This window comes from Nicotiana tabacum, chromosome 4 (genome assembly GCF_000715075.1).
Source record: "Nicotiana tabacum cultivar K326 chromosome 4, ASM71507v2, whole genome shotgun sequence".
NCBI lineage: Eukaryota > Viridiplantae > Streptophyta > Magnoliopsida > Solanales > Solanaceae > Nicotiana > Nicotiana tabacum.
In genome coordinates this window covers 11,657,589-11,669,281 of record NC_134083.1, presented here as the reverse complement: position 1 = coordinate 11,669,281, position 11,693 = coordinate 11,657,589, and the positions used below count along the sequence as shown (strand labels likewise).

Genomic DNA, 11,693 nt, shown 5'->3' with positions numbered 1-11,693 from the left:
CATTCTGAGACGAGCAAATTTTGGGAAAAGAACTGGGAAAAAGAGGAGCGCGCTATACCATTTCTCTATTTTAGCATCGAGTCGCTTAAATAGGCGGTAAGAAGAGTGAAAGCCTAGCCTACCAAAAACTTCATTTGGACACGAAATGCCAAAGTTGCAGTTGTATACTTGTACTAGTGTATACCCCTGCTTAATTATAAAAACCCAAGAATAAAGAGAAATAAGAAACAAAATCCTTACTGCCACTATTCTGCGCGAATGGCAAAGGAATCATGTGAAGAGACATAGTCAAATAGCAATGACTAAACAACTACCTCAACGAAGTCGTTGTAGTATAGTGGTAAGTATTCCCGCCTGTCACCCGGGTGACCCGGGTTTGATACCCGGCAACGGCGTTTTCATATTTTTAATGCCTGTCACCACTCACAGGACCTGCCATTTTCCTCCTTTACAAATAGGTATTGCATCAACTCTTAGAACTCGTATATATTTTTTGGTACAATTTCTATAGTACTCCTATTAAACTTGCATATCTATGTAGGGAATCGGTGAGGATTTGTTACAAAATGGTTTGCTGTCGGTAAGGAATTAGTGCTCAAGAAATTAGACAAAAAGTGCCAGATTTGTCGATAGGGAAGAGCGCTTGACACTCGTCACGACGGTAGTGTAGGTGGGGGCGGGGGACGTATTTTCTTTTCCGTTTTGTCTCGTCTACCAGACAGTGGGAAACAGAGGTTCAGTACTATTGACATAGGTAAATAATTTCATCCATTAGTTGTTGGAATTAGCAGTGATCTTTCCATTTGATTTGAAGATTTAACAGCTAATTCACCCTCGCAATTGTTTTCACCGACAAGGACAAGACTGCATAATTGTAGGCTAGTGCCTGCAATTAAATTTGATGTAAAATATGAACGAGCAAGGCCAAAAGGACAGGGGAGTAACTCGCAATGTCGTGATCGGAGTATGACCTACTATAATAGAGGAGATTCAAGGAATCAGAACTGTTTTAGCGCATACTTCACAGAGCTTTGATAGTGCCAAATACTCAACTTTTTTTGGGGTTTCACACCGCGTTCAATATCCACATTGGCTATACAAATTCGAATTTGTGTTGCGTAAAACCATAAAAGGGGAAGTGATCCCTATCAGGTATTTTTTTTATTCTCATGGCACAAACTCGAGATTTTTAATTTAGGTGGAGGGTTCTATCCATTCCAATTGATGCCAGTCTAGTGCCAAATAAGCAGTACAAATGACGAAAAATACGTACTCAGTACTCAGTGACGTATTAAAGCAATAACAAATACATAAGGTTTATCACTTAATCACAGTTAATTAATATTATTCCTATTTTAATTTATCAATTAATGTTCGTAAACTTAACATGATTTTGTTCAAGTAATAAGTTCAGGTTTTTCACGAGTTTAACGTTCTGCCCATTTTATTTGTCAAAATTAAACGGAACCATATATGGTTCATTTTCAATCTAAAAACTTTCCTAATAAAATAACACTTAAATTTAAAATTTGTGTAGAAATAAATAACTATTCTTAAAAGTAATTTTTTAACTAAAACTTATTTCCTAAATAACTTTTATAATTAAAAGTCAAGTTCTACAAAAATTTCTTCAACAAAAGCTTTCTATAAACTACAAATCCTCTCGACTCTCTCTTTCCTTTGGTCTTAAGCTAATTTTATTAGTAAAACTTCTAATGTTGTCTTTTTGTTACTTTATTTTGATTTATAAAATTATAGTTCTATTAAAATAAAATTATTGTTTAGTTAAATGTTGCATAGTTTAATCTAAAAAATTTAATAAATTATTCATCGACAAAAAAAATTATTGACTTTTTTAAAATTTGAATATACTTGAATTTCCGCTAAACTACTTGGGGGGAGGGAAAGGTAAAGAATTAACTCGCCTTTAATGAGAGAAGTTTTTCTTTTACCCCACTGAAAATGCACTTAATTTGTTTCACAGAATTTCCTTATATTATTTACACTCACACAATAGTGCAAGAATGGAACCTGGTGCGTTTATCGAAGAACAGTTTATTTACCCGCAAACTGGAGTGGTGAGAAAATCGAAGAAACCATTATAACCTGTTTGGGCATGAGTTTTGCTAAAATAAATTTAGAATTTATTTGGCAAATACATATTTGGTCATAGATTTTGCTCACATTTTAGCAAGATCCCAAATCCCAAATCCCAAAATCACATCAATTGCTAATTTTGGGCCAAAACATGACCATTATATTTTTTAAATATTACCCCAAACTTTTATAGTTTGTAAAAGAGTCCACATTTAAATAATCACCTCAATTTCTGCTCTTGTTCCTGCTTCTTTCTTTGTATCTGCTCTCGAAAGAAACTGAGATTGATATCTACTCTGAGGAAGCTGTGACTACCCACTTGTAATTTGTCTTGCAAAAACATGGTTTAGCTGACGAAAAATTTTCACCAGCAGTGTCTTTCTTGCTTAACCCCAACTTTCGCAAGATATTCGTTCATATGATCGAAAAAAATCAAGTCGAATGGTTTAACGACTTAAAGAAAAATTGAGCTAACTGTTATTTTTATTTTGTTATGTTGTACTCTAATGCATGAAACGCTGATGCTAATTATTTTAGTTGTACGTTGTGGTATAGGCATGATTGTAATCTGAGTAATGACTTCCTACGTGTAATATAAGTAATGACTTCCTATGTGTAATCTAAGTAATGAAGGTTATGTATATACAAAATAGCAAGTTTGTTTGTTTGGTATTATTGGATATTTGTGATAGTTTTTGGAACGTGTGGGTCTAAGTCATATTTCATGTTTTTTCAAATAAAAAGTGAAATATGTTTTGAAAAATCATGTCCAAACACATTTTCAGTTTCAAATCAAACTTCACCTAAATCAAAATTTTCAAAACAAATTTAAAAATCTACTGTCAAACGCTAGCTTATGAGCCAAAAGAAATGGCAAGTGACTATTAGCTCCGTGAGCCATAGAACATGAGAGCAGAAGAAGGGCTGTAGATTCTTTGTACTATATTTTATACATCACTCGTTTTGGACATAACTTCAAATAAGGCCATGGTTTGACTGTTTTTAAATCACGGGTCGAAGAGAAACTCATTACTTCCTCCCGTCCAAAATAAGTAATTAATTTATCTTTTTATTTTGATTCAAAATAAGTGTCTATTTATATAATTAAGAAAAAATTTAATTTATTTTTTTAAAATTATCCTTATATACGTATCCCTAAAAAGTATTTTACTCCTCACATTAACTATATTGTAATATTTAATTAAGGATAATTTAATCATACTAACTATTTTTGTCTAAAATTTTATATTTTTTTAATTGGTGTAAATCATTTATTGTGGTCCGGAAGGAGTAACAAAAAAATTTGACAGCGCGCAGATAATGGAACTGCAAAAGGAAAAGTTAATGGACATAGGATTTAGTTAGCTAACTATGTTTTGGGAACTATAAAAATAAAGGTGGCATTGATTCCCATGAAACATAATTGGAGGGGTCATGTCATAATCTTTGCCAAACAATGTCGGGGGTATATGTCGAGTTCTGATTTAGCATGGGAATATAAGAAAAAGCAGATTAGGACAACCAAAAACAATATCATCAAAAGCTGATGTTCAATAGTTGAGAAACTACACCTCTTCGGATTCGAATTTTGACAATGGAATTTTTTTTGGTAGATTTTTTTCCGCAATCAAACTGGCAAAAATTCAAGTGGATGCATTTTGAATACTGAATAACTAAAAAAAACATCAAAACTAAAAGGCTACCGACTAAAGACGGATGTAGAGTTATGATATCGGGTTCATTTGAATTCGGCACTTATATATATATATATATATATATATATATATATATATATATATATATATATATATATATATATATATATATATGTGTGTGTGTGTGTGTGTGTGTGTGTGTGTGTGTGTGTGTGTGTGTGTGTGTGTGTGTGTGTGTGTGTGTGTGTGTGTGAAAAATAGTTGTCTCAAATTATTTATTGTTTTAGAAGTTCAAGAGTAAATTAATTATTTTTTTCTTATTGTACTATTAATATTAATTATTTTTGAAGACTATAAATACCTTAATTATGAGTAAGTATTAAATGAAGGGAAATTATATCTTAAGATATAAATAAAAATATTTAATATTTTCTTAAAAAACGTATAAAAAAGAAACACGATAAATAATTTAAGACATGAAGAGTATTAAAATATATAAACTTATAACTATAAATATATAATATATTCAATATAAAAATACTAAAAACTTTAAAAATTTATCATATAAACCTTAAATTCTGAATCCAAAAGACATTTGCTACCGACGAGTTGAAGTCATTATAGTATCTGATCCCACTAGATAAAGGTAAGTAAAAGGATAGCTCTGGCCTACCTCTTAAGCAACAATATCCACAAATTGTCCTGTCCACACTCTTCTCAGATTCTTCTTGTATCTATCCTATATATTCTCTTCATTTTTATTTGATACGTTTTGACTTTTTATACCCCTTAAAAAATAATAAATAAAATATATAATTTATTATAATACTCATATTAATTAATATATATTTTATTGAATTTAAAAAAATAATTTAAAATGAGTAATAAATATTGTGAATATAACAGAAAAAAAATTATTTCTGTTGATATATGTAAAGTAACAAATAAAAATAAAAATTTATTTTTAATATACATGTCAAGTAAAAATGAGCAGATGAAATACTTTTATTATCTAAATATCATTCTAGTCTCAAGCATGTGAACTTCCTTAGAGCAGCCTCTACCAAGCTTCAACTCCAACAAAACTAATTTGCCATTTTCTTAATAACTTAGTTAGTGATAGCTAAATCTAGAACAGCGCACGTTAAAAAATTAAATTTCCTAGTCACTTAACTCACCGGTGGCAGAATTTTTCGATATGTAGTGTAATTTTTCGATTAAAGAAATCCGAATGAACCCTTTCGGAGCCCTAGCTCTGCCGATAGCAAGGTAAAAATTAGTTTTTGCTTTGGGGTGACGATAAGAGCTCATGAGTTAGTGTTCATATTTCGTGGTTAACGGTTTATCCGATAAGAAAATTAAATAATCCGTTATTAAATTGATAAGCCATTAATAATAAAATTTTAATTCGTTCTCCACCCGTTAATCTTATAACCCGATATCAATAAATCATTACTTTTACGGTTCGATTTTCGATTTCGATCGGTGTTGAGCAGCCCTGCTTGTGTCCATATTTCGTCACTCTTTTTTCCATTTAAAAGAAAACAAGAAACCATAGTGCGGGAACTGGGAAGATCAGACCACCTCATGACGATTGATCACAAAATTTAGCTTGTTTGACTTTGACGTAATGCTGATGCAGTTTCCCCAGAATTTCATGCACAATCTAGGAATTCTTTTTTATTGCAATTTGCGTCCAACTTTCACACCACGTGGTATGGTGTTGTACATGGATTTAACTTATCTACGCAAATATTCTAAACAACTTTTATGCTATCCATGTATTTTAAACTTTTATAAGTACAATATAACTTTGGTGAAAATTTTCTTGAATACGGTTTTTACACCTACACAATTAATACTTGACACAAGTCTTCACACACATTAGTTAATCACGATTAAACCTCTTTGTAACTGAATCGATTCCTTCAATATTTTGATATTCACTTGGCGAATAAAGTGGCCATCCTCTTTTTGGCTTTGGCCAAACACTTTTTCTCATTGGTCGAGCTTTCTACAAAAAAAAGCGATGCAAGAACGTATTCTTTTATCTAAGCTTCTTTTCTGTGCATTAGCTTCCCCATCGTAGATGGTTCAGTCACGCCCGATGCCACGAAATGATTGAGAACTACGACGGGGTCGAAATAAATTTTGCTCTTTGCATTCAATAAGTATTGCATGACCGAATAATTCAAGGAAGGGCGGACTACGGGGAGGGTCCTTTTAAGTAGATGACTCGTCGGGTGGTCGGAGCGGGACTTCTTTGGGAAAAAGAACTTGAATAAGTTTGTTTTTCTGAAGGAGTCATCATTTTCTATCAGGAACGCTATGTCATTTTCAATCCCGACGTATTTCGGATGCTTGAAGACTCCGCTGACACGAAGTGATTTAGAAAGATTCTTCTTTATCTATGGTGATCGGTCATGGTATCCATAGCCTTGCTTCTTTTTTGGCCAAATCGTGATTTCGTTTTGCTTCTCCCGATCGTCGAGCTTGATTGACTCGACTCTTTTCCCTGTCCCGGCCTAGTTGCTATAGTGAAATACTGTTACAGATAACATATAATATAAAAATCAATGGGGAGCAATAGATATACACATAACTCCTTTTTGTTTCAATTTACTTATCTCACCTTTTTATGAGTTATTAAACACAAGGGTATCATTAATGGGGAGCAATAGATATTATGGGTCATGAATTAATTTGGTGGTAGAAGTTGGCTACCCTGTATTTATGAGAATCACCAGCCAATGGCCCTTTCTAGACCTACTTCACAATTCATATTGATGAATATTGGACCATTCTTATCATCCTGCCAACCTTTACATTAATTACAGTCATTTCTAAGTTCCAACTACTATTCAATCTTTCACCTTACAGTTTCCTGTGAGTATTGAAATACTACATAATTTCATTCCGAATTTTTTATTTAAAAAAAGGAAAAAAAAAAAAAAGAAGCAACCCTACCATTCATAAATAATTTCATTATGGAGCCACCTACTTCTTATTTCCTCCCTTTTTCTTTTCTTTTCTTTTTTCTCCTTTTTTTTTCAAACAAAGCCGTGCTTTTTAATTTTTTACAAATTACAACCATTAATTAATATTTGTAAAAATGCAGCTACTATTACTGGAGATGCTACGAATTTTCTTTTATCTCCACACAAAGTTTCTACGTACTAATACGGAATTACTACTACTAATTTTCTAACATTTGTCGGGACTGAATCCAACGAGGTTGTTAGCCAGGTCATAACTGACACGTGTCCCTTGCTGCTGTATGTTTCCAATAATAGATAGCGACCCTTCCGTCGGAGCAAAAGCCAAGCAGAATTTCCCCGACGAGTCCACCGGTATCAGGTAATTCTTCGGGTGCAACGACAGCGTTTTATCGTCGGAGAAATGAAACGCCACCGTCGGAACACTCACTCTCTTCATTGAAGACAGGTCGTAGCAAGTGTCGAACAGTGAGAACCGCCCGGCGGTAGGCAAATTCTGAGTTAATTTCACGAAGGAATCACGCAAAGCATTGTAAGCGGTGGTCTGTAACCGAGTCACCGCCGTACCGGAGTCTACGATAATCCCGCCGTTTCCACTTCCGTCAACCTGGAACACCGACGTCGGAATCGACAGCATCTGGCCACCGACGCTGATTCCGGTGAGTCCGACGTAGAAGAAAGTGCTCCTTCTCGAGTTACGGAGTAACGGAGCAATAACGGAGTCGCCGGGCCGTGCCGAGTTAAAATCCAGCGTGGACGACGAAGCAGAGTCACGGTCCACGAAGCAGTACGAAAACGACGACGCTTTGATTTGAGATGGTAGAGATAAAGTGCCGCCGCCTAGAGCAATCAAACCAGCGGCGCCGACGAAGAGTCCTTCATTATCATGGCCACAGCCTATAGCAACTTTAGAGAACGAACCAGAGTTCCCAAACGACACCGTCTCAGTAGCAAACTCTCCTACAGTGAACGAGCCATCCCCGTACGAGACCTGGTACAGACACGCGTTAGGACCACAAGCGGAGACCTCAAGAGCAGAGCAGTGAGCATCATCGCAAGAGACCCGACTGTAAGTGGAAGAACCCGACGGGTTGAAAATTGGATCCGATTGCTGATAACAATCGGAACACGGCTCACATTGAAGCCACGTGATGTCACTGCCAGTGTCTAAAACCATATAGAATTCCTTAGCCGGCTGGCCCAACCCGAGCCTAGTGAAATACTCGCCACTCCCCTGACTTGCTCCTGAAGTAATAGGAGTTTGAAGGTCTTCGGGTTGCAACATGGTTTGAACCGGCTTGAGATCCGAATGAGTAAAGTTGGAGAGTGAGAGGGTGAGTTTCATGGTCAGTGAGGAAACTCGGGCCGAGTCACGTTCGAGTCGAGAGAGAGTGAGGGATGCATAGTCCTTATGACGTGTCTTAACTAGAGCTGAACGAGGATAAATTGAAACAGAGATTGAAGAAGAACTAGAAGGGGTACTTCTAATAGCTTCTTGTTGAAAAGCTTGGGAAGCAGGAGAGAGAACTTGAACAGTTTTCTTAATGGATTCTGCTACGTCAAAGATTTGGGACATTGGATTTGAAGATGATAAGGAGCGAGAGAGAGCACAAGGGACGAAAATAACAGAGACAAGAAGTGGGAAAAAGAAGCAAAATTGGGCCATTTTTCGAGGAAATGGAAGAATGAAAGGAATGGAGAAGAAAAGAGAGGAACAAGTGGATATAAGTAGTAGAAGGAGAAGAGGGGGAAAGCCGAAAGGGAAGGGAAAAGAAAGGGAGGGAGGGGGCTCACGTCAGACCTGTTGAATCAAAACAAAAGCATTTAAAACAGAGAAAGAAGCTTGATACCTGCTCTCTGTTCTACAACTATAAAAGAAGAGAAGATATTGCCACCATTAATTATTGCTTTTCCTCTTCTTTATTAATCATTTTTGTCCTTATTCTTTTCCTTTCCCTTTTTTTTTTTATTTTTATAAATTGGTATTAATCATTTCATATAACTAGCTATTATTCAGCTCCATTTGTGTTTTAGATTAAAGCTGTCAACGTTGTCCAACAAATGTATAATTCACCTAAACCCGTTCAAAGGTTAATGTACTCGTTGGTGTAAACCAAATCCATCCTTCCAAAACATTGAGTCAACTTGGGTTATGGTACTAATTCAAATCATATCAATAAGAGAGTTTGTAAACATAGAATAAATATTTACAAACAAATAGTTAAAGTGGCATACCCTTTCTTTTTTGTATAACAAATATCTTTTAAGTAGGTCAATTTTGTAGTTAAAGATTAAAAAAGATCCAATCAGACAAATAGAATAATAACTCCAGTTGTGCAAGATGATTGTAACCCATTTCTCCCCCATATTTCATATTTAGATAGGATTTTACATCGACGGGCGTAATCTTTTCATTAACGTAGGCTGTTTCTTGAGTTAAAGAAAAAATCTTCCTACCTTTTCCCCTTTAAATTTTGAGGTGAGTGTATGGAGCTGGATTTTATCCATTGCTCTGCATCTTGCAAGTGTAGTTGGCAAATTAATTACACGGCTACTACTCTATCCATGGTTACGGCGGGTAGTTAGAGCAATCAATACTTAAAGTTGGCTATATATAGTTGCTACACAAAAATATTCACTCACGTTGGATCCGGTGTTTACATTAAAATTATAAAATATGATATCAGTATGTTAGAAAAACTTTTACTACTATTACTTAACCATGCGAATTACTATGTATTTCTTACCTCAATTTAGAATGTAACGATGACAAATTGATGTGATGCGATGTATAGATAAGTATTTAATTACATTAGTGCTTTGTTTGGGAACTGCAGCAAAGACATTCTTTGAGCAACCCTACTCTTTAGTTAATCCGAATCAAGAAACCAATGATATGGTGCGGTATAAATTTCTATACTACACCTATAAGCAGTTCGATCCTCCATTTCTTTGTATACGAGTGAAATTGGAGATAACGCACACCCGATCTCCCGGTGAATCAAACAAAGTAAGAGTCTGAATATATGAGAGCGAAATCGAAGATGGGAGCTCTTTATATCGAGGCCCGTGAAAAGTGAACGGAGTGATCGCCATCGAACCTGATAAAATGACGTATCCCAGACTCGGGACGAGTTCTGAGACTTCAGAAAACACAATGTACGGTTATAAGCGACAGATAGAGGTTCGTGATATCCGCAACCGACCGGATATCATGGTGTGGATCTCGCTCGATGACGGTTACAGATCGGTAATTAATAAGAGAGAATTTTTTTTACCTTTTTTAGACTTGTACTACGTATGAAACTCTCCTACTATATATAAGGGAAGTTTTTTCTTTGATAAGACACATTTGTAATACGCAAACCAAGGCAATACAAATCTATTTTTCTGCTTCCTAGCTATTAAAAAGTTCTTGCTTTATTGTTGTTCTTCATTCACAATTGGTTTCGAACCAAGGGTCCAATCAAGGGCAAAACCACTGTTTAACCTAATTTCGAATCAGGCCGTAACACTACAATTGGTTTGATTATTCATTTTGTCTTTAATACGTTTATCTAACATTCTTGATTATTTGTGTTGAATCAATCCACATATCCTTAAAACTACATACAAATTTAATTGTTATCTATTTTAAGGGTAAACAGTTTAGCCCGCCGTGGGGATAAGGATAATAGTGGCGATTTGATACAAATCTCTATAACACACTCTATTTTACGCTTGTTCTTTAAAGTCTTAATTTCAGGTTAGTTTAAAAAATATCAAATTCTTAGTCTGCCCACTTGAACGTTGATGCTGAGTCTGGACATCATGGCGAAAACAACAATCTGGTGCCTAGCAATGAGGTACCTCCTGCTGATCCCAACAGAGTCCCAGTTGTCGATCCGGTTGATGCTAACTCACAGGTGGCCATCGATGTCAACCTGCCAACACATCCCGAAAATAGCGTTCACGGGGGACTCCGATCAACGGCTCGAGAAGCGCCCGAAGGCGAAGGTGATGGGGTTAGCCTATTGTTAATCTTTGAAATGTTTGAAGGGGCCGGATTATGGTTGAAGGGGCCGGATTCCAAGAAGTTTATCCAGAAGCCTTTTCCTTCGAGCGCAGCACCGAAGCCGATCCCTAAGAGGTTTCGTATGCCCGACATCCCAAAATATAACGGAACCACGGATCTGAATGAGCATATGGCCCTATATACATGCGCAATCAAAGAGAACGACTTGGAAGATGATAAAATCGAGTCAGTGTTACTGAAGAAGTTCGGGAAGACTTTGTCCAAAAGAGCAATGATATGGTATCACAACTTACTCCCAAATTCCATTGACTCGTTTGTTATGCTTGCAGATGCTTTCGTGAAGGCCCATGTCGGGGCCATCAAGGTTGAGACCAGAAAGTCGGATCTTTTCAAGGTTAAACAAAGAGACAACGAGATGCTCAGGGAATTCGTATCGAGGTTTTAGATGGAACGGATAGACCTACCTCCAATCACAGATGATTGGGTCGTTCAAGCGTTTACCCAAGGACTTAACCCCTGAATCTCCTTGGCTTCACAGCAGCTAAAAGAAAACTTGGTAGAGTACCCGGTGGTAACTTGGGTCGACGTCCACAACATGTACCAGTCGAAGATTAGAGTCGAGGACGATCAACTCGGATAAAGCGCACTAAAGTATCTATCACAAGGGAAAAACTCACCCGAGATTATGTTCCGGAGGGAACCATTTTGTTCAGCGACGAGGATGTCGAGGGCATCGTGCAACCACACAACGATGCGCTGGTAATATCCGTACTTATAAATAAATCTCAAGTTAAACATGTGTTGATTGATCTAGGTAGCTCGGCCAACATTATCAGATCGAGGGCCGTAGAGAAGTTAGTGTTATAGGACCAAATAGTGCCGGCGGTCCGGGTGTTGAACGGATTTAACATGGCATGCAAAACCACTAAA

The 11,693-nt window shown here is 36.2% G+C and overlaps 1 protein-coding gene across 1 annotated transcript; it reads right to left on the bottom strand.

The window, feature by feature from the left end:
- Positions 1–6,643: 6,643 nt before the first annotated feature.
- LOC107786688 (protein ASPARTIC PROTEASE IN GUARD CELL 1-like) lies at positions 6,644–8,616 on the bottom strand. Its single transcript, XM_016608207.2, has one exon. The coding sequence runs from the start codon at positions 8,412–8,414 to the stop codon at positions 6,957–6,959; it is 1,458 nt and encodes a 485-aa protein (XP_016463693.1). The 5' UTR covers positions 8,415–8,616; the 3' UTR covers positions 6,644–6,956.
- Between the last annotated feature and the right edge of the window lie 3,077 nt (positions 8,617–11,693).

Bases quoted from the DNA above. Each gene is read 5' to 3' on its own strand.
- LOC107786688 (XM_016608207.2), bottom strand. From the start codon at position 8,414: ATGGCCCAATTTTGCTTCTTTTTCCCACTTCTTGTCTCTGTTATTTTC.